Source organism: Tasmannia lanceolata, unplaced genomic scaffold (assembly GCF_043159265.1).
Source record: "Tasmannia lanceolata isolate RefF3 unplaced genomic scaffold, GAP_Taslan_0.1 ptg000006l, whole genome shotgun sequence".
NCBI lineage: Eukaryota > Viridiplantae > Streptophyta > Magnoliopsida > Canellales > Winteraceae > Tasmannia > Tasmannia lanceolata.
Genome location: NW_027518683.1, coordinates 19,933,529 through 19,957,293, shown reverse-complemented (window position 1 = coordinate 19,957,293; position 23,765 = coordinate 19,933,529). Strand labels below are relative to the sequence as shown.

General features: G+C 39.2%; 1 protein-coding gene across 3 annotated transcripts; it reads left to right on the top strand.

Moving 5' to 3' along the window:
* Positions 1-972: 972 nt before the first annotated feature.
* BPM3 (BTB/POZ/MATH-domains containing protein) lies at positions 973-22,052 on the top strand. Of its 3 annotated transcripts, none has more exons than XM_077382808.1 (5): positions 973-2,023; positions 9,370-9,718; positions 12,296-12,572; positions 21,131-21,323; positions 21,648-22,052. In XM_077382808.1, exons 1-5 carry the CDS (start codon positions 1,605-1,607, stop codon positions 21,649-21,651), a joined length of 1,242 nt encoding a protein of 413 aa, XP_077238923.1. In that variant the 5' UTR covers positions 973-1,604; the 3' UTR covers positions 21,652-22,052. The 3 variants fall into 3 exon arrangements, with proteins under 3 accessions (XP_077238923.1, XP_077238922.1, XP_077238921.1); XM_077382807.1 differs by having other exon boundaries at positions 974-2,023; positions 21,137-21,334; XM_077382806.1 differs by having other exon boundaries at positions 974-2,023; positions 21,131-21,334.
* Positions 22,053-23,765: the final 1,713 nt, after the last annotated feature.

The window sequence follows — 23,765 nt, the reverse complement described above, 5'->3', positions numbered from 1 at the left end:
CAAAAAAAAACCCATGAACCAAAAATAAGCTTGAGAAGAATTTTTTTCTTCCCAACAGTTCAAGCAACTAAACAAAGTTTTTTTTTTTTTCCCACCATAGTCCGGTCAACCAAACATGGGATTTTTATTTTACCGGGATACTTCTAGGACTTTTTTTTTCCCACCAATCTCCTGGGATTTTTTTTCTCCCACATAAATCCCGGAGACCAAAAAAAACCCGGCAACCAAAGGGTTGACTCCAGAAAACAAGCAAGTAAAATATATGGATTGAGGAGTTTTCCAAAATCTCAAAGAAGACTAAATTGTAGGCCCTGAAAATAAAATTCTTTGGGAGCCCTTCATCAACTTCTCTCCTACCTTCCACGGTGAAGTGCTTCATGCCTTGTAAATGATGAAAAGCCCCATGTTGTGGAATCAAAAGACCAATGAAAAGATTATGGGAATCGATTTGAAACCATGCAAGATGGGAAACACACTGTCAATTGAAAAAATCATGCAAGATAATTACAAATGAAAGCCTTCTAAAGAAACCACCAACCGATTCTTATATATTGATAAAACACAACAAACCAATCAAATAATCAAAATCAAATAAAGTCGATCAAACGAAAAATAGAAGGAAACTGGACGAAAGAGAGATGGCATGGTGACTTGGGCTGCAAGGAGTGCAAAGCAAAATGAAGAGGGAATAAAAGAGAGACGTCTTTTGTAGAGAGAGAGAGAGGGGGGGACGTCTTTATTATATATAAATCCCTAAACTTCAGGCTACTAATATTTGCACTACGATGTTTTGACATTCACACTAACTGAACTTGTCTTTTCAGTTATTATTGGGTAAGTTGTATTGGCTTTTGACCTCTTGGCAAATTATAAAAGCCTAAGGTGAGTTCGTGGCAATATCAAAACATTGTAGTGCAAATACCAGTAGCCAAATTCTATCATTCCTCTCTAAATTATAAAAACAAGATAATTTTTTTAGTGAAAAAAATTTCCGGAAGGAATGTTATTCCTGCCATCCGGGAAAAAACAGTGGGCAAACGAGAAAGGAACGAAACCCCTCTTGACTACTTTTCTTTCTGGCTCGTCCCGGTTAGCGGAAAGTTCTGGAATTCCCCTTCCGACATGACTTTCCATTATTAAGATTCCGTTTGTTTTCCTATAAAATGAATGCATTCTCTTGATCTCGGCTCTCATTCCGTATTTCTTTGAAATTAGGGTTAGGTCATCGTTTTGCTGCGGAGTCGAAATATTTTGAGAAATCCACGTCTAGAACCTCCCGATCCCGTCATCTTTTCGTGTAATCTAGTCGGATTTCAGTCCCACGAACTAAAATTAGGTCCAAGAATCACGGAATCTGATGCGAATTTGATCAGATTTCAGCGGATTTGATTAGGGTTAGGGTTTAGTTTATGTGTGAGAGAGGATTCCAAAGAAGAAGAAAAGATTTCTTCTGAAGAATTCAATGAAATGGAATTCAAGACAGATCGTGTGTGATTTTGGTGGATTTGATTAGGGTTAGGGTTTGCTTTCTGAGTGAGAGGATTTCGAAGGAGAAGAAAAGATTTCTGAGTAGGAAAAGAGAAATATCTGAGGAATTCAATGAAATGGAATGCAAGACAGATATCGTGGAAAGAAAACGTAGGTTTGTTGTTTCGAATTCCTTGCCAAATGATTCGAGCTCGCTGTCTGTGAACGAGACGGTGAATGGTTCGCACCAGTTTAAGATCGAGGGTTACTCATTGGCCAAGGGAATGGGATCAGGGAAGTACATATCGAGTAATATTTTCACTGTGGGAGGGTATGAATGGGCGATTTACTTCTACCCAGATGGCAAGAATCCTGAGGATAATTCGTTGTATGTTTCGGTTTTCATCGCGCTTGCGAGTGATGGTACAGACGTGAGGGCGCTGTTTGAATTGACTCTATTGGACCAGAGTGGGAAGGAGAATCACAAAGTTCATAGTCACTTTGATCGTGCCCTAGAAAGTGGCCCTTATACTTTGAAATACAAAGGGAGCATGTGGTAATTTCAGTTTTAGTAATGCTTTTGTTATCCATGGAACTGATTTCTAAAACAAAGTTTTGATTGGTGTGCTAGCTTGGATGAGTTATTGTAAATTTGATTGCAGTGGTAGACATGGGTCGTCTTTTGTTTGAATTTCTGTTCTGTTCTTTTGAATTCTTGGAATTAGTGATTTGATTGGTGCTTTTTTTGGAGTTCACTTTGATTTAATACTGCTTGTTACAGATTCTATCCTGTGTGTTAACATCACTTTTCTTTTTTTCTCTTTACTATAGTTTGAAAGTTGGATTGGCTGGACTTATTTTCCAATAGGTCACGTTTGGAAACCTCGTGTTTTTGTATTTGGATTTGGATTTGAGTTTTGATACAAAATACATCAATCATCTTCATGCTCATGTTGTACGAGAGAGAGAGAGAGAGAGAGAGAGAGAGAGAGAGAGAGAGAGAGAGAGAGAGAGAGAGAGAGAGAGAGAGAGAGAGAGAGGTCTTGCTGCTGCTGCAGCAAGGTCGAGGAGCAGCAAGGGTGAAAGTACTTGCCACAAATATGTATTTCCAAATAATGTCTCGCATAACAGATTTGAAGATCAGATCTTTTTTCACTGTTGCAGCTGATTTGGAAATTTTAGGATTTGATCCAGATCCAAATCTCAACTGCCAAATGTGAGAAATCCAAATCTAAATCTTGTGGGTATCCAAACGTGGCCTTATGCGATTCCTATTTCCATTTTTCTCTCCAAACAGCTACTTTTTATTGCCATTCGCTCCACCCCCCCCACCCAAAAAAAAAAAAAAAAAACAAAATATATATTAAAAAAAACAAACAAACAGCTACTTGTCATTGTGGCTTGCTGAATTTAAAAGTATTTATTTTTTCAGAGTTTAAATCGTTTGCACTGTTAACTAATTCTTAAATCTCAATTAAGGAAATTAATGCAAAATTATCTTTAGTTTCTTCCAATCTAATTAATTCACTGGCCCATTTATTGTCTAATGCTTATACTGTTTATTGTCTCATGTTCAAACTTCAAAGAAGGTTTATCTAAATGGTCCTTTTTCCATATTCGATGCTCTCAGAATCTCATCTTCTAATAGGCTAATACAGAGTATTTAAAAATTAATGCAAGAAAAGTTGAAGCAAACACCAAAACCTTACCTCTTAAAATCGAAATCCACGGTTGCTGCCTGGGTTGTCTTTTTTATTTTATATGTACTTGCATTGTTGCATGTGATTCACACTAATGTGAGTGTTTGGGGTTAAAATCGAGGTTGAATATATCATCCCTTGGATGCCTTCATCTATGGTCTTGGTATCAACATTCTGTAGTCATAGGGTGACTACCATCCCTGACCTCGACCGGGTGCCTATATGGCTAGATCAGGGCAAGGTGACCCTTAGCATGGACATTTTCCTACACCGCCTACATATCATGGTCAGCTTCAGCCCTATCCTCATGCACTGAACTCCACTGTCTCTTATTGTGCTGAGACATCAACTTCGTTTCTACTTGGTTGCCAGACATGTTGTCTTTGCGACCGCTCGATTGTTGACTGCTATAATTGTCTCAAATCATTATTTAAAAACTCCCTATGTTAATCATCGACTTTACCAAGTCGAATCCCTTTTACCTTGGCCCTAATTCTCGTCCGAATCCAAGTTTTGCCCTACCAAGTCTATCAAAACTCCTTTTTAGGTAATGAAAAATTGATCGCGTCATCATTTACTCAGCTGAGATGATTCTCTTTTTTTGCGGTGGAATTCTCTTTTGAGTCTGAGTTTCAAAACATTGGTTTCAATGCACATTGAAAGACATATTCACCACTGGCTCCCACGCATCACATGTTCGCATGGAGCACATTGAGGTACTATTCCAGTATTTTAATTCTACCACTCATGGAGTGGTAGAATTACTTTGGTTGATGTGCCTTTTGAAGGAGTTATAGCCTTATAGGTGCCTGTTCTATGTCCTGTCAAGAATCAATCAACATAGCAAATAATCCTATCTAGCATGTTCGTATGGAGCACATTGAGGTGGACACACACTTCATTTGTTAACGCGTTCTATCTTAGAAAATTATCATCTCTTTGTTCCTATTTGTCATTAGCTCATTAATGCCCTTAACAAAAGGAATTGTGAAGTCTCATTTTGACTTTACTTCATCCAATCTTGGCACGATTTATATCTATGCTCAGCTTGAGTTGGAGTGTAGGAAATAAGGGTTATTTCTTGCTTGAGAATTAGATTGCATTTGAGGGTATTTATGTCTTTTATATGTAACGTAGGGTTTTATCATTAATATACTGGAATGGTCCAGAGAATGAACTATTCCATTCAGTCTATCTCTTCTCTCTTCTCTCCCTCTACTACTCGAACTTCTAACAACTCCAACTAATAGTACAAAGCCAGATTAGTAACAAAGAGTTATAATCGGCATTATGTACTTGAATATGGGTGTACCTTCATCCCTATAGTCAAAGCAACATCAGTAAAGACTTACGTTAGCTTTAACCAATTCTTTTGGGTGAAAGCTTCATCGGATCAACGTCAAGAATACTTCATTAGGTGAATGCCAAGAATGCTTTTCTGCATGGTAGTCAATGCTTTCTACCAATGACTAACACAAGGTTTCTGACTTTTATTAAATGAGGGAGTGATCCACCATGGCAACCAGACTACTATAGATGGAAGATATGGGAGGGGAGTCGATGCTTTCTTTTTTTGGCACTTTTTTTTTTTTGAATCTGTTCTCTACTAGGAGAGGGATATATTCCTTTTCAAATCTCCCAACAAATACGGATGTTAAGAAAAGTTCTCGAGATTCTCAATCAATCGTCCAGGCGTGCGGGAACGAGGCCAAGCCGAGACACTAGGAGAGCCAGCCCATCCCGCATGTCAGGTTGAACGGGCGTTCAGAAAGGTTCTCGAGATTCTAGGTCAATTGTCCAGCCATGCGGGAGCGAGACCAAGACGAGACACTAGGAGAGTCAGCCCTTCCCACGTGTCAAGTTGAGAGCAGCATACCCAAGTTTTTGTTTTAAGTCATGATGAAGCCATAAGAACTCCCACTAGGTTTTGAACATGGTTTTAAATTTCGACTGAAATCTGAAATTTCGGATTTCGGTCAATACCGAAATCGAAATCAGTAATACCCGAAATCTTACTTTATTTTGATTTAAGGAATTTCACAAAAAAATCCAGATTTTATTCATTATTTAATATTTTTCCTGAAATTTCAGCTGAAGTTGTGTACGGGATAAAATAATAGTTTTTTTTGGTTTCGTTGGATTTTAACCGAAATTTCGAAATTTGAGCCAAAATTCTGGTTTCGGTGAGGAGCGAAACGCATTCCGAAACCAAAATTTGAAAGGAAGGTTTTGAAGAGCATTGAAGATAAAAATGGTGGAGGTTGTTTATGCTATACATCCCACTAACTCTTTGCAAAGAATAAAGAGCCCAATCCACATGGGGCCAAAAGTAGCTGAATGCAGTTTTATTTTCACTAGTCTTTATCTATTATTTTTAGAAGTTATTAATAGATGCGTGTTAATAATAGGGCCGACATGGTCAACGACTTGTTTTGTGGATGGTTTTTATTTCGTGAATTTTAAGTGACTACTAATGAGAAGTTTTTAGGAGTCAGGTTTTTTAGTTTGTTTTAGTCACGCAGGGCCCACCAGTTGAGGTTTTATGAAGTCGTGGAGAAGTCTATATATTGTAAGCCTTAGTGTTTTCGAAACTTTCTTGCAACCTTGCAAAGTCGTAGATGTGTACTGTCCTTCGATGTTGCACCCTAATCTCTTTCAATATGTTACCTTAGGAATGCCTTGGTGTGATGCTCCGGGTCTTGTTAGTGCGACACTAACATATTTATCCTTCTATTCTTTTGATCTCACGTATTTAGATCTATTCTTAGCTCTCTAGAATTTTTGTTTCTAGTTTCATAAATCATATTCATTTTCATTGTTCTTCTCCACTTCATCAATATTATCATCCTTTTCCAATCTTTCATTCATCTAGGGTTTTAGGCCTTCATTTGCAACCTCGCGATTATATTATGATCTATATTCATTCCCAACACCCTAGATTTGGTATTTTGAATCTTGTTCTTTTTTTTTGAATGGTAAGGATAATTTTATTGAATCCAAAAGGATCAAGACGATCCCCACAAATACAAGATGACGATACAACAGAAATAGGATAAACAAAAGATGGCGAATTGAACTAATTCAGCGGAGGTTTTTGTGGGGCGGATCTACAGGAAAAAAAAGTTTCTCCTTGGTATCCTGGGAAGATGTATGCAAGCCGGTACGCGGCGGAGGTTTGGGAATCCGTAAAATTAACCAGGTAAATGCCGCCCTTTTGGGGAAATGGCTATGGAGGTTCAGCGAAGAGCAGTCTCAGTTATGGGCGAAAGTCATAGGCAGTAAATATGGAGCAGACTTGGGTAATTGGAGATCCCTAAATCGATTTAGGAAACCAGGAGTGACTCTGTGGAGGGATATTTCGCGTTTGAGTCCATCTTTCGACCGCTCCATCAGATATAGAGTATACTCGGGGGATAGAATCTCTTTTTGGAATATGGCCTGGTGCTCTGTCATCCCTTTAAAAGACATGTTCCCTGATTTATATATAGTAGCCAGGGACAAACAAGCTTTAGTCAGAGATTGCTTCGAGTTCCGGGCCAATAAGGTGATATGGAAGCCGTGTTTCCGCAGAAATTTCTTCGACTGGGAATTGCTCTCGTTGGTCTCTTTTCTTCAGGTCTTAGAAGCCAACTAAGGGCAGGATAGATATGGCTGCTATTTCTTTCAACCACGTAAAGATGTCGGCAAACGGGGAGGCGGAGAAACTTGCCAGGGATGGTGTCTCTAGGGAGAGCAATTTTTTTAATTTTCTTCCTCCCTAGTTTTAATGCTTTCTCTATCTTTTGTTTATCCTTTTTTTTTTTGAATGGAAACTTATTATATTAAAAGGGAGGACCGAAAAAACCCTCCCGCGCCCCACTGGGCCGAACTTACAAACTGAAGGAAAAGAAAAAGAACGAAACTGCAATAAGCAATTAGGGGGGAAGATAATCGAAAAGTTCTAGAGACTGCTTGACCACCCCCGCTTTAGCCAACCTATCATCGATTTCATTGGCTGATCTCCTCACATGCAGGAAGTCTACCGAGCATTCGGCCGATAAGTCCTTTATTTCGTCAAAAATACGAAGAAATCTCCAAGGAGGAGAGACCGAACCCTTAAGCCACCTTATAACGTTGACAGAGTCTCCTTCCACCATGGTGTTCGCTAACCTCTCGCTTCCTAGCATCAAGAATCCTTGATACGCAGCTCTGACTTCGGCTTCGGTAGAATCAGCGACTCCTATAGGCCCAGAAAAAGCCTTCTCAACCTCCCCCTCTGAATTCCTTAATACGCCCCCGATCCCTGCTGGACCGGGGTTACCCAAGCTTGATCCGTCAAAATTCAGCTTAGAAAAACCTACAGGAGGTTTGACCCATTGCTGAGAGATTCTAGGAACGGAGACATGACTGTTGCATACCACTTTCCAACCCGCCCACAAGTCGAAAGCCGAAATAAATTTGAACATCGGCAGCGCCCTTGCCCATGAAATCGAAAAGACAACTACCTTGATATATAAGAAATAGGGAGAATTTGATCGCCCATCGAAAAGCCTATTGTTCCTTTCCGACCATAAAACCCACAGCGTAGCCATTAGTGAAATTGACCACAATACCTTGCCTTTTGACTTCCACGGAGAAAAAGCCACCCCTCAAAAAGATCCTTCAGTTGGGAAGGAAATACCCACTCAATGCCGAATCTTGCCAGGACCCTTCCCCATACCTCATGAGCGACTTTGCAATGTATAAATAAATGCGCGGCGGATTCTCCGTCTTCGATACACGTGATACAATGATTGACTATGATCATATTCCTGTCCCTCAAAAAGTCTACCGTTTGAATACGGCCGAGAATCGCCGTCCACCCGAAAAAACAAATTCTAGGAGGAACCTTCATTAGCCACACTTTTGCCACAGACCGATTTACTGCACACGGATACATTCCTTTGTAAAAAGATTTAACCGAGAAGTAACCCGATGATTCCCACATCCAGATCCTTTTATCGAATGAAATAATGATTTTTTTTCTTAAAAAAATATTTGAAAGTGAAACCCAAGTTACTGTTACCTCATTTCCTACTGATTTTGTGTTGTATGATTCATGACTTGAATTATACAATCTTTAGTTAAGACTTTTATGTTAAGACTTTTATGTAATGTGATTTATACCATGATTTGAAGGGAAATAATATCTACACTCCCTTGTTTCAATAATGGCATTTTCCTGAACAGAAAGTTTTTTTTTTTCTTGAATAGAAACACTGGCACTCCACTCTTCATTTTACCCTTTTCTACTTATATATTAAAACTTGTTACAATTTTCAGAAAGGTAGGTGCCGTTATAAAAAAAAAGGAATGCGGATATCATTTCCCAATTTGAATTGTTATGCAAAACAGTACAGTTCAAATTGTATAATTTGAATTGTAAATCATGCAATTTTGACAACATTGCTTAATACTTTTTTTTGGGTGTGCAAGCTGGGGTTTGAGAAGACCCAACACTGCTTAATGCTGTTTGACCTTTAGGAGCACTTGGGTGCTCATTATTGTTTTATGATCCATTTTTTTATAATAAAGTTCTGTTTGCAGGTCCGCGGTCTGCCCACGAAAGTCTATTTCTAATGGTTTCTTGCAAATTAAATTTTGTGACTCAAGATTAATCTGAAGATATTCTCAGTCCAATTGTCACTATGGGAACAATATAATTATTTATTATTTTCCTGGTGTAATTTGATGTTATGTATATTTATTGGATGTGTTCTGTAGCTTCGTACATATATTACTCTTGCTAGATTCACTTGGTTTACTTTGTAGTCTAGAGTGAATCCTGAAAGAAAGAAATATTGCAGTCTGATGCTTTCCTATTGGAAACTGATGCCTGTCAGATTTTTACATCCGATGATCTCATATTTGGCCTTTTAACTTTGTCTCTGATTTGGTAGTTTGTTTGGGTGCTAGTGGAGCTGATCGTGAAACAAAAATGAGTGTTCTTTGTAGGAAAACTTGTATATTTGGGCTGTAACCCATAAACTTCGATTATCAAATAACCCAAGCACCTAGGTTTCAGTTGATAGTTGTAGTTCTATACATTGGTAGTCATCTGTCTTTTGTGTGGTTGTATCACATGGATTGCCCCTTTGGTTTTATGTTAAAATTGTATGCCTGAATCACTTATATTGCCCCTTTGGTTTATTTCCATTAAAATTGCTTTATTATGCATCCTCAGGGGTTACAAGCGTTTCTTTAGAAGAAAAGCCCTAGAATCCTCAGAATTCCTTAAGGATGATTGCCTTGCAATGCATTGCACAGTGGGTGTTGTCAGAACCCGGATTGAGGGGCACAAACCATACTCCATATCAATACCACCATCGGATATGGGTCAGTGTCTTAAGAAGGTCTTGGAATCGGGTATTGCCTCTGACATAGTTTTTGAGGTTGGCAATGAGACATTCAAGGCTCATAAGTTGATACTTGCTGCTCGCTCTCCGGTATTCAGAGCCCAATTCTTTGGTCTGATGGGAAATCCGAACATGGACAAAGTGGTAGTGGAGGATGTGGAGCCTCCTGTTTTCAAGGTACTGTTTCTAAGACCTCCTGTTTGGTCAATTGCCCCTTGCGATTATTTCAAAAATATGCTTTCATTCATTCTAAGATTACATGACTCAGTGTTAATAACAAGGGAGCTTTCTAAAAGTTTACTATCAGACAATTTTGATCTGTTAACTAGGAAAAAAATGAATTTCTTTTCTTCTTCTAGTTGCGATTTTTGTACAGATGTTGAATTAAATAGCTAGTTGTTGTTTTCTGTAAAATGATAATATACGATATTTATCGTATAGATCTAGTGATGTATGGTATATTTAGGCTAAAGACTCTATACATTTTTCTGTTGAAAAAAGAATTGTGGAGTCTTTAGGTTTCCTGTTTTGACACATCGTGCTGACATCTCTGACACCAACCTATGCGTCCTTCTCTTGTCCCATGCGAATGTACTTATAAGAACCATGACAAACACTGATGTTTTGCAGCTTTTATATATATATATATATATATATATATATATATATATATATAGAGAGAGAGAGAGAGAGAGAGAGAGAGAGAGAGAGAGAGAGAGAGTGTGCAGATAAGCTTATATGCGCTCGAGCACAGAAACAGGGGGGGGTGGGGGGGGCATTTTTTTTTTGGGGGGTGGTGATCCAAACCATTCATTTGGAAGGCCCCATCATGGATGGGGGCTCTACCAAAAATCAGCTCCATTAGATCACCATAGGGTGTCCATTGGTAGGGCAAAAAATGGACAGATACTGTTTGTCCACAAATCTGTCCAATGGTCCCACAAATGGACACCCTAAGGTGATCCAATGGAGTTGATTTTTGGTGGACACCCTATCCATGAAAGGGCCCATCAAATGAATGCTTTGGATCCCATCAAAATGTGGCCCCACCCTTGTTTCTGTGCTCGAGCATAGAAACCATTTCCTCATATATATATATATATATATATATATATATATCAGCTTGAAGATCCAAGATAAGTATTGATGTCATTTCATCGGTTGCTAAGAAAGTGTAGAACTCATAAATATGATAGTGAGTGTACAAGTATTATTTTCTTTCCTATACTCAACTCAACTAAGCCTTTGTCCAAAACCAGCTGGGGTCGGCTAATGAATCCTTTAGAAAATTTTCATGATGAAGGTTAAAGAATCGACCCGGCTCAAAATGACTAAGTCTAATCCTGACACCAGTTGGGTTCATCTACATTGATCATTTTCGTCCATTCTCTCCTATCCAAGGTCATGTTCTCTCTTATTTTCCTAGCTATCAAGTCTTTCCTCACTGTTTCTACCCAAGTTGTTTTCGGTCTACCCATATATTTTTTTTACTCCATCAACTTGACACGAGTCGCCTCTTCTCACTGGAGCATCCAAAGGCAAACGTTGGATATGTCCAAACCATCTTAAGCGGTGCTCTCTCATCTTCTCGTCAATTGGTGCCACCCCCACCTTTTTACGAATGTCTTCATTTTTAATTCTATCTAACCTTGTGTGGCCGCATATCCATCTAAGCATTCGCATCTCCGCTATACTCATCTTATGCACATGCTGCTTCTTGGTGGCCCAATATTCTAAGCCGTACAACACGGTTTGCCTCACAGTTGTCTTATAAAATTTTCCCTTCAACTTGGTAAGGATTTTACGGTCGCACAGAACTCTTGAGGCAAGCTTTCACTTCAACCAACCTGCTCTTATTTTATGCTTAACATTCTCTTCAATCTCTCATTCCTTATGTAGAATTGAACCAAGATAGCGAAAGATATCCCCCTTAGGTACCTCTTGTCCATATGTACTACATCCTTGTCCCGCATCCTTTCATTACTAAAGTTGCACTCCATATACTCTGTCTTAGTCCTACTCAGTCTAAAACCTTTGGATTCCAAAGTAGTTCTCCATAACTCTAACTTAGCATTTACTCCTGCTTTGGTTTCGTCAATTAATACTATGTCATCTACAAATAACATACACTACTGCACCTTATCCTGGATACCCTCCGTAAGTTTATCCATAACTAGCGTAAAAAGATAAGAGCTTAGAGCTGATCTTTGGTGCAGTCCTATTGTAATTGGAAACTCACTAGAAGTGCCATCCGTGGTTCTTACACTAGTTATTGCTCCATCGTACATATTCTTAATCACATCAACATATTTACTAGGCACTTTTTGTCCTTTCAATGACCTACCACATAACACTCCTGGGAACCCTATCCTATGCTTTCTCCAAATCAATGAAAACTATATGATGGTCCTTTTTATTTTCTCTAAATCTCTATAAGATTTTTCTTTCCTATAAGAATTCATTTTTTAAAAATAATTTCTCAGATATAGATATTGCAGGTGATCCATGAGAATGCAGTCCATAACATCTGTTTCTCTTTTGCTATTAAAAAAAATGTTTCTCTTTCATGGGTGGTAGAATAGATACGTATGTTTTCATGGATGGAATTTTTTGAATCATGCTAAATGCACATATGCTTGTTACTATGCCATGAATCTGTGTGTCCATGCAAGCTTGTGTGCATGGGTGCTTTCTCATTTTGATTCTTTTGCCTTTTGGTAACTAAGATTGGCACCACCTATTTGTGTGACACAGGCCATGCTACAATTTATGTACTCAGATGAGCTTCCTGGTGAACTTGAGCTTACGAATTCATTTTCAATGTGCACGTCCACTATCATGGTGCAACATCTGCTAGCTGCGGCTGACCGCTATGGTTTGGATCGTCTGAAATTACTGTGCGAAGCAAAATTATGTGAACAAGTTGGTGTGGATACAGTGGCAACAACGCTGGCCCTAGCAGAGCAACACCATTGTGCTCAGTTGAAGTCGGTCTGTTTAAAATTTGCAGTAGCTCCATCAAACTTGGGAGGTAGGTGTTGTTGTCCATAGAGATGTACCTTCCAGGTTGCTAGAATTTCGGTATCTGTTTTATTCTTATTGGTAATTTTTTTAGAAACCTTTGATATTTCATTTACACCCCTGGGATCGTGATAATACCCAAAACACCGTGTGGATCTTTACACTAGTGAAAGTGTTTACCGACTATTTGTTGCTACTGGCTGTTCTGTTTCATCTGATGTTGATGTTTACAAGCATTCAGATGGAGTTCTTTGAAAGTTATTTCTATGACTCTTTTTTATTATTGCAAGGGAGTTCCAAGGGTGTCCGTTATGTGTCTACCTGAGGTCTTTTAATATGGTCCCTAAGGCTTTCTGTAAGTTTGTAAATGACAGGTTAATGTAGGACCGGGAAGAGAAATAGAAGAATAAGAGGAGAGAAGAAGCGAAGAATAAGGGAAGAAGGGAAGAGGAATTAGGGAAGAAGAGAAGAGGGAAGAAGAGAACTAGAAATAAGAGAATATTAGAGAGGAGAAATCTCAATCAATCTTTAATTCATCCAAACTTAAAATCTCTAATACATGAGGCCTATTTATAGGCAATTGAAATAAAATTCCATGGAAAGTAAATAAAAGCCCTAAATCTAAATAACATGAAAAATAAAATCCTAGAAACTAAATAACATGTAAATAAGAATCCTAAAAACCAAATAACATGGAAATAAATCCTAATGGGCAAATATGCCACTTATTGGCCTACTATCTGCATCATTCTCTCCTGCTTCAAAAGGGTCGAGTTCTAGTCCTCCAGGTTCAAATATGTAGACGATCCACTGAAGTAGTATGAGTCGTAATCCGTCTTGATGTATAATGCTTGTAACAACCGTGCGAAGTGTCTGAAATGCCGACGGAGTGAGAAGGAAAAAAACACCCTTGTAGAATCATACGAACACTAACTGCGCCAAAGAAGCAAAACTGGCTGGGAAGATAGCAACGTACTCCTCCTGGAGTGGTTGGATCGGCATGACAGCTATGGGCAGTACCAATCCATCTCTAGCCTCAATAAGGTCAACATTTGCTAGTATCAAATTTGGCTCAATGGAATCAGGAACAAAGCCAACTGTTAGAACCGTATCCGGCTCAGTGATATCATGCCGACAACCCTCCTGATGATCATCTTGTGCACTGAAATCCTCTGTCTCAACCTCCACAATCATCTCGAGTGGAACATCTACCGTAGAATCAATCCTGTCACTGTACTCATATACTCATGTACTGATATGGAATCAACATCCTTAATGAACTGCCCGTGCTCTGCATGCTCTGGCAATGAATCATCAATCATTGGACTCTCTGGCTCTATATCTTCCATCTCTGATTCTCTATCTGACATAAGCATGGGCTCAACTTCGATAATGATCTCATCAACACTAGCATATGGTTCCTCAATAGTGTTCGCAACTTCCTTCTCATGCATACGGCGCTCCAAATATCTGTTTTCTGCTTCAATTTCGGCGCCTCTTGCACACCGGGCTACGGCTTCACGTCCACGGTGAGCTGCGATTATTCGTTCACGCTTCAATCTTAGTTAATACCATAGTTGTAAATTTCGTTTTGGTGGCCATTTCGTTTTGTCCACCGAAATGAAATTTCAGACAATTTCGTTCAAAACTTTTTGGTAAATTTTGGTTGATTTGGGCCAAAATTCGGAACGAAACAAAATTTTCGTCATTTCGATCCGGTTTTATGCCGAAACCGAAACGTTTCGTCCATTTCGGACGAAACGAAATTTACAACTGTGGTTCATACTGATGTGCCGAATATGCATTAATAAGCATAAACTCAGGACGGATCTCCTCCAATGACGGAATGGAGGTCCGCCTTCAATACGACGCGCTTTCACCATGCTCATCAAGAACCATCGGGCTTGTCCTCTCGTAGTTTCTTTGGCTCGACAGATGGTCGCTCGGTGATCATAGCCATAGCACTCATGATATGCGCCTAGAGCATAGATCCACCGTAAACATGCATCCTCGTAATAACTACAAGGAGTCTGGCGTTGCAAAAATCGATCGATCGTCGTACCCATCAAAATATGGAACATATGGTGAAGCCATATGGATCGGCGTCGAAAACTGAAATCAACCGTCTGATTTGCCTGTCATGTCGTAAGGAACACAATGCTTGTCGCGGATCTCAATTCGAACCGTCGGATGGCTCGGATCTGCGATCAGACCAAAATGGACGGACGCCCAAAGTTGCTCCAAGTAGTGCTTACGCTAACTGCTAGCTGCTAATAATGGGTTGGATAGACTCTAAAAGTCGTCACGAACAACTTTTGTGTTAATGGTGAAACCAAATTTTGAGCAGAAATTGCCCGTATGAAGAGAGAAAAAATGGGATGGAGAGAGGAGAGAGAAAATGTAGAGAGAAAAAAAAGGAAAAAGAATTCTGATTTTTTTTCCTTTTCCTTATTTCCTTTCTCTGGGTTGCGGCAAGAGATTCTGTTCATGTAACAAATTCAATAGAATCAGCTGTGTAACTTAATATATTGGGCGTGTCCAAAGAAAAGAAAGGGGGGGGGTAATTGTAGAAAGTGGGGTTATTGATACTACTTTAAAAGAAAACAGATGGGGTGGCCAAGGGAAAAAGTGGGGGTATCATAACGAGAGAAGTAGAGAATGGGGATGGTCCAAGGAGAAAAGGGTGCTGCCTCTTATAGAGATTAGATAAAAAGAGCACTTTGATGCCTTTTTTTTTTTGATGCATAAAGCCTCTCTAGTTGTAACCAAGGTTTTAAATTTCGGTTTCGGTGTCGGTTTCGGTTTCTGCCACCACCAAAACTGAAACGTTTCAGTTTCGGGCCGAACCGAAATCATGTAAAAACATGATTATGATTTCGTTTACTTTTTAATTTCGATCGAAATGTCTAAAATTTCGGTGTCAATTTCGGCGATTTCGGTAGAAATTATAACATTTCGGTGTACATTTTTAAATTTTGGTTACTTTGATGCCTTTTTTTTATTAGATGCATAAGGCAGCAACAAAACTCCTATTTACTCTCTAGTTGTAACCAAGGTTTTAAATTTCGGTTTCAGTGTCGGTTTCGGCCACCACCAAAACTGAAATGTTTTGGATTCGGGCCGAACCAAAATCATGTAAAAATATGATTATGATTTTGTTTACTTTTGACCGAAATGTCTAAAATTTCGGTATCAATTTCGGCGATTTCGGTAGAAATTATAACATTTCAGTTACATTTTTAAAATTTCGGTGGAAATTTTGTAAAAAAAAGTCCAAAAATTAAATTTCAACCGAATATCGGCGACATTTCGGAATTTCGGTGAAATTTCGGCGAAATCTTGTAAAGAAATGACTCAATGTGAATTTTGTTTCGGTTTGTGCTGAATTGTTTCGGCCGAAATTAAAAACCGTGGTTGTAACCCTACCTTATAAGAGGTGGGGACCACCCAATTAGGAACCGTAACAACAAAAATAAAGGTGAAACTTGCTATGCAAGTTATTTACTGTGACAAGGTAACTTACCCCTTTTCTTGTGAAGGACACGTACATCACATTCCTTTCTTATCTGGCAAGGCAAGGAACTTGCTATTCTTTGCAAGATGTGTCACCTTTCCCAAATCAGCCTTTCCACCTTCCTTTGTCTCCAACACAAACACGGAACATATTTGTCTCGTTCTTGTTACAGGTTGTGGCTGGGAGAGGAGAAGGTTTGAAATGTAGGCTGGGTTGCGTGATGCCACCAAAAACCTCAAGAGAATGGTGAATCAAAGATCAATCGGATGGATGAATCGAAGCTTGAAGAGGATGGTAGGATATGTTAGTTTTTTTAGGGGACCTGAGAATAGGGTATTAGGACTGGTTTTTACAATGCATGTGGGCTGAAACGGGGGGGGGGGGGGGGGGGGGGGGTGGTTGTGGAGGTTTTTTTTTTGATGGACAGAAGGGGATGGCTGTTAATGGGAACTGAAGGGTAGTTTGGCAGGGACAGATGGAGAGAGATGTGGGCAGCTGTTATGAGTGGTTGAAGTGAGGATTTTGGAAAGGTTTTCTGGAGGTTAATGGGCTGAAGTGGAAGGGGTTTTCTGCAAATTTTATGGGCTAGGTAAGATGTTTGAGGAAAGGGTTAGGGTTAGGGTTTTGATGTTTGAAATGGGTAAAAGGGTTAGGGTTTCGGATGGTTTTGGGTGGCTGATAGTTGGGTTTGAAAGAGAAATAATATCCAGGGAAATGGGTTGTAAAAGAGGGACTGGTTTATGGGCCAAAGGATTGTTATAAAGGATTAAAGAAGATGAGTGGTGGGTTTGCAATCTAAAGGGATGGAGAACAAGACACTTGAATCTTTGGCTTTGATACCAAATTTGATGTAGGACTGGGAAGAGAAATAGAAGAATAAAAGGAGAGAAGAAGAATTGGAGAAGAAGAGAGGGAGAAGAATAGACGAACAATAGGGGAAGAAGGGGAGAGGAATTAGAGAAGAAGAGAAGAGGGAAGAATAGAACTAGAAAGAAGAGAATATTAGAGGGGAGAAATCTCAATCGATCTTTAATTCATCCAAACTTAAAATCTCTAATACATGAGGCCTATTTATGGGCAACGGAAATAAAATTCCATGGAAAGTAAATAAAAGCCCTAAATCTAAATAACATGGAAAATAAAATCCTAGAAACTAAATAACATGTAAATAAGAATCCTAGAAACTAAATAACATGAAAATAAATCCTAATGGGCAAATATGCCACTCATTAGCCTACTATCTGCATCACAGATTGAATTAAATGAGGCACTGGGCTGATTCAAGAGTCATTTAGGTTTCTTCTCAGTTGTTTTTCTACCCTTATCACTAGTGACTTTGACAATAGTATTATGATTGAATGATGCATTCTTCTTCCCATAATAGTTTTCATCGTACTGAATTTATGATGTAGAAGTTTCATAGCATTAAGCGAAGTTGAAGTCTCTAGATAATTGCAATGGTGGATATATAAGAGTAGCCATAACAAGAAAGCAGTGGGTGAGTTTTCAGCTGGGTTAGAGGATGTAATGATTTATAGGCAAGAACAGTTGATTTAGATATTTCCAGGCAGCTTGCGAGATACAGGCAGAGGTAAAAGGAAGCATGAGCAGATAGATACATAACTACATTTTCCAGAAGTTTGTTCAATGTGGATGACTAATAAATGCTCGCAGAATAGGCATATTTGGAAATGATAGAAATGGAGTTGGGGTGGTGGGATTCAAGTTCTATTACCAATTTACTTTGGTGTAGCCAAGTAGGCCACTTGAGTGTAAAACGGGGAAAATGATAATCCATATTATATTCTGATCTTTGTTGTTTGTATTTTAACCATGTATTCATATCCATTCTGAAATGTATAAGCCTTAAATTGGACCTTCTGAAATAGCTTAGTCGGTCAACCACATCTTTGTTCATTTCCCTCTTACTCGGCGGGTGTAAGCATAGTTTTAAATTTCCACCGAAACCGACACGAAACGACTAAACTGTTTCTGTTTTTATCCTTACCGAAACAGATGCCGAAACCGAAATGCATAGCGAAACCAAAACTGTTAAGTGTGTTGATGGTATGCTATACCAGTTGTGTTACATAATTATATTATAATATGAATTGTATGTGAAATGTGGTGAATGTATTTTGTATAAATATTTAAATGAATTGCCTGTGAAATGTTTTATGTACTGAATTATTAGACATGAACGACATGTATTGAATTAATAGACAGGCACAACAGCGCATGCCACTAGGTGTTAGATGTTAAGTTATTATGAGTGTTTTTTATGGTTTTTTAGTGTGTATTTGTACTTGTTCTAACACATCCTAGATTTTCATCTGAAGTACCCATCATTTATATATGTTTTCATGCGATTCGGTAATTTTACATGATTTTCACCGAAATTTCCATCCGAAACTGAAATGTTTCTATTTCCATCACGCTTGGAACGCATACCGAAACTGAAACTTAAAACCTTGGGTGTGTGAGCGGTGATTGTTTGTTGGTTTGACATACAATGGGTCTTTCCGTCTTCCTTAAAGGATTTATTCAGGGTTGGAATTGCTCCCACATGAGGGAAAGGAGCAAGTTTTTTTTTTTTTGGGCTGCTTAACCATTTGCACCAATCTAGATTTTATGGAAATATCAAATCCGACACACGCTTGTGGGCATCTCGCTCTCACTATTTAGTAGGGGTGCAACTCGGGTCGGGTTCAACCCGAAAAAAGGTCGGGTTGGGCTCGGGTTTGGGTTGACTTTTCTCAACCCGGGTTGGGTTCTTGTCGGGTTCTGGTTGAGGTTTGGCAACCCGACCCGAGTGAAACCCGGCATTTTTTATAATTTTTTACTTTTTTTAAGCTTAAAAACTTGGGTTGAAGTCGGGTCGGGTGGGAAAAAATGGGTTCCTCGGGTTGGGTCGGGTTGAACCTCGTCGGGTTGGAAATCGGGTTGGGTTGGGGTTGGAAAAATGGGTTCCTCGGGTCGGGTTGGCCTCAACCCGACCCAACCCGACCCGAGATGCAGCCCTACTATTTAGGGTCATACGGGATCTCAAATACTTGCTTGTTGGCTGAGCTGTCAGCTAGGCTCTTGCCAAGGCAGAGTTTTGGATGGTCTGCAGGACTTTCAGGAAGTAAAAACATCATCTCTATGGGAGATTGGTGGAGAAGAGGGCTGGAAGATGGGGACTCCCACCCCAGTACCATTATACTGAACTTTGATGGGTGCTCTCTTGGGATCCTTGGCCCAGCTGGCGTACGGGCAAGTATTTAGAGACAAAAAAGGATCATTGAGAAACATCAAGAATGGGATTGTGTAGGATGATGGAGTGATGGTCTGGATCAAGTCCTTTAATCCCCAAATCGGTTACTTTACGTTGCCATAAGGAGGGCTAGAACTGGGATTGGCTTAGATTTGGGGAGGAGCAGCAAGACACATCATTAACAGGTACAGGTGCAGGTGCATGGTAGTTTTCCAGGTAAGATGGGGGTCTTATATTATAGCAAAAGATGGGTGTCCTTGCTTTTCTACATTTACTTTGGGAATTGTGTCTGGACAGAACTCAAAGCATAACCATTCAAACGAAGAAAAAAAAAACGAAAACAAAAAGAACTCGAGCATAGCTGTATTTAACAAGGTGAGTTTTGGAAGCTAAATGATGGTTAGAGTTAGCAGGATTAAATATGAAGATTTACATGACAATAATTAGTTGAAGAAATTATAAATGTTTGAATAATATGATGGGAACCGGATTCAGAAAGGGTTGTGTAGCTGTTCAGCAGAGGATTGTGTAGCAAAGTAATGGTACTTTAACAACATACTGTGGTGGAGTATGAGATGAGAGACCTACCACTAGCAAAATTTTTTTTATTAAATTATTAAGGTCAGCTTACTTGCTGCATTGCATATTGCGTACTTGGTTGCCTGCACTTATTTATTTTAAATTGTTAGAAACATAGATGGGTACTATGGTCAGTTTGAGAATACAGGGGTGTTGTTAACAGAATAACACATCTGAGCACTCTTAGATTCTTGCTGTTTTTTTTCATTTGACAAAGTGATTGATGTTTCCCTTTTTGGCATTTCCTCCTATATAACATCCTAATTTGCAGAGTATATCGTACTTGGTCATCAAAAAATCACAAAATAACCAAAAAGTTTGAAAAATATTTCAAAAAGCCCCTCAGACACTTCACCAAGTTTTTGTTTACATAAATTCCCTTTAATAAATTGTGAGATTTTCCGAAAATGTTGTCTTAAGTTTTTTTCATATTGAAGTGGAATTGGGCCTTTTTTATGTTGAAAAATAGGATTGAGGCTTTTGTGAGAATAACATTTTTGGGCAAAACACATTGTCCTTTTAGAGTTACTCAAAGGGAATTTTTGTTAAATTTACAAGGGAAATGTTTTTCAAGTCATTTTTGAATTAGAAAGGACCCTTATATAAGCTGTACAAGCTATACAGCTTTATTTGATGCATAAACCATGTCAACTGTCTGATCTCTGCTCATTTCTGCTGACCTGGATCATCCAATTGATGCCCACCTCTTGTGTATGCTATTGCTTAATAATTTGCCCAAACCATTGTTCCCCAACTCCCTAAGCATCTGATCAATCGCCTGCTTATGTGTGCTCTGCTGAAGCCATGAGCCACTGTGAACCCAAACGTAGTCCATTAATCAGGCGGTTTGGATCATTTGATCGGTGAAATATTGGGTTATGGCCATCAAGCGGTAACCTATCTTTTGACAGTCTGCTAACAATGGATACACCAAGTTCCAGTGTAAAGTTTGTGCCAATTATCATTCTTCTGAAAATTGTAAAGAAAAAGAGAAAATATATTATTTTTTTTCATGAAAACCAAAACTGTGGTGTGTGTCACCTCAACATGGGCATCCTGGAAGATGATGTGGACTGAAAGCTCCCCATCTCCTAGCAAATTGGCCTAAACTATCTCGTCAATTGGGAGGAGCTTTCATTTATTTGTATTAGTAGATGTCTTAACTTTGTTGCAAGTATTCAGTTTTTTCTGTACCATTCCTCAGTTTTTTCTCTCTTAGTTGCAGCGGTGATGCAGTCAGAAGGATTTGGGCACTTGGAGGAAACATGTCCGGCGCTTTTGTCGGAGCTGTTGGAAACAATAACAGTGTTTGACGATGACACAGGCCTGGTGAACAGAAAAAGGAGCCGTAGCAGCAACATGGGGCTTAATTTAGTGGATGGGCTGGATACTAATGGGAGGCAGATAAGGAGGCGAGACTCGCGTAACTCTCATCTCTCTCTATGTTTTAGGCCTTGTTCCTTTTAGCTTTTAACAATCTATACTGAGTCCAAAACCTATTATTGGACTCAAAATTAGACGTGATTTTGAGTGTAATAATCTGTTTCGGACTCACTTTCATTTGTCAAATTCTTTAAGGGCCTTGTTTGTTTTTTATTAGGCACTGCTCGTTTTAGATTGCGACAACCGATTGTGAGCCCCAAGCTGATTATTGGACTCACAATCGGTTGTAAAAATCTAGAACGAACAGGGCGTTAGTATATTTGGGTCTCCAACATGACTTCTTTGTTGAACAGATAATCTCTAGAGCAGAAAGGAAGCAAGCCTTTGATTTTATTGTGGGGTGCGGAGGGGAAGAGATCGAGGGCTATCAGATAAGGTGCTCTTTGTTGCATGAAGCTGGAATTATTCAGTTTTAGTACTTTTAGGTAATGATACTAATATATCCGTTATAAAGTAAGTTTTTCTCCGTCTCTCTTTTATCAGTAAGCAGCAGTTTCCTTATAGTGTGTTGTCTCAAGTTCTGTAATTTCCTAACAATTTCTACAGGAGGGAAATGATATCTGTACTCCCTTGTTATAATTGCTCTCCACACTTGATTGAACACATTTTGGGAATTGTAACAGCCGTTATTACCTACTTGAGAATTGTAAAATGAAAAGATGGGTGCCAGCTTCTTTTGGTTGCCGGAATTTTTTTGATTCTTGAGACTTTTGTGGAATTTCCGCAGGAAACCCACGTTTGGTTGGTAGGCTCAAAATAATCCCAGGAACCAAAATAACCCCGCACGAAACCCCAAACTCCAGGAGGAGAAAAAAAAAAAACTCCCAGGAACCAAAATAATCCCAGGAACCAAAAATAAGCTTGCAGAAGAATTTTTTTTCTTCCGAACAGTTCAAGCAATCAAACAAAGCATTTTTTTCCCACCATAGTTTGGTCAACCAAACATGGGATTTTATCTTACCAGGATACTTCTAGGGAGGTTTTTTTCCCACCAATCTCCCAGGAAAAAAAAATTCTGGCAACCAAACGGGTTGAAACAAAGGGAGACAAGGGGAGAGGATATCATTTCATTTCCCTTTCAATGTTGTTTAGCTGTGTCTGGTTGCTTTCCTTCTAAGGAAACTACTGGGAAAGTTGCGAAGAAATTCACTTTCTTTGTATTGTTAGTCCATCTGGTTACTTTTTTGGGGTTAGTCCCTGCTCTAACCTTTCGTCGTCATTCCCTCATCGGACCATGTGGTCCATGTGGCTATATTTTTCAACCTTTGCTGGGAGAAAATGTAATAACGACACACTTTTGCTCTTCATTTTGAGAGAAATAATGATATACACTTCAATTTTCCATCCCTTTTATCCACGAAACATCTCAACTTCTACACCACTTCACTTTGTTGGAAATGGGTCTACTTTACTCAACGTCACCTCCTAGTCACCTCCTAGGATTGCAACCATATGGAGCCCTACAAGGGGATCGTAGCCATCATTATGGGCCAAATTCGGATCGGATCCACCTGTTTGTGTCACGATCCATTTGAATACTGATTGGATCCACCCTTGTCTATGTCACGATCCATTTGAATCCTGATTCGGTTGGGTTTCACTCAAGTCGGATTAGGGAATCCTACTTTTCATGTTGGTGTCACTGTCCCATTAAGAATAAGAGGTCCGCCAAAGGGTCCTATGTTCTACTATTGCTTTACACAATTAGAATTTTCACTCTGTTTTCAGCGTTGGTCCCATTAAGAATTAGATATCTGCCGGGTCCTATGTTCTACTTTTGTTTTACACAATTAGATTTTTCAATCTGTTTTCAGCCGTGATTAGGACAAAGGTGATTAGAAGAAAGGAGCTCGTCAATCAATGATTACCGTATAGATTTTAGGGGCCGTTTGGAAATGCGGATTTTAGAATCCTTGATTTCCTCATAATTGTAGATGGGAGATGAGAGAAGAAAGAGACCAGTTTAGAATCCTTGATTTCCTCATAATTGTAGATGGGAGCCGGCACTCAAGGCGGAGAGCCCTCGCTTCCCCCATCCTGAGATTTCTAAATTCTGGATTTCTTTCTTAAAATCCAAGAAATGTTGTCAGGACAGCAAACAACAGCTTGATCATGAACCCTCTTTTACACTGTTTTCAAACTCAAACCTGGATTCTAAAATCCGTGTATCCAAACGGCCTCTTAGGGTTCAACAAGAGAAAACTTCTTTCCATAGTTGCTAGTGTAGGAAGCAAAAGCAAGAAGCAAAGTGGGAGAAGCGAGGGCTCTCCGCCTCTCCATTGGGAGGAAGTGAGAAGTGTTAATGATTAGAAAAGCGATGGGAAACATAGAGAAACATATCAATGCCGAAAAAGTTCTTTTTAACCTGTTGTTTATAAGGAACTTTAACATTTTGCATTAAAGGGTCGCCA

Coding starts and splice junctions, on each gene's coding strand:
- BPM3 (XM_077382806.1), top strand. CDS start 1,605: ATGGAATGCAAGACAGATATCGTGGAAAGAAAACGTAGGTTTGTTGTT. Junction 9,719..12,295: donor TGGAGCCTCCTGTTTTCAAG/GTACTGTTTCTA, acceptor TGTGTGACACAG/GCCATGCTACAATTTATGTA. Junction 12,573..21,130: donor AGCTCCATCAAACTTGGGAG/GTAGGTGTTGTT, acceptor TTTCTCTCTTAG/TTGCAGCGGTGATGCAGTCA.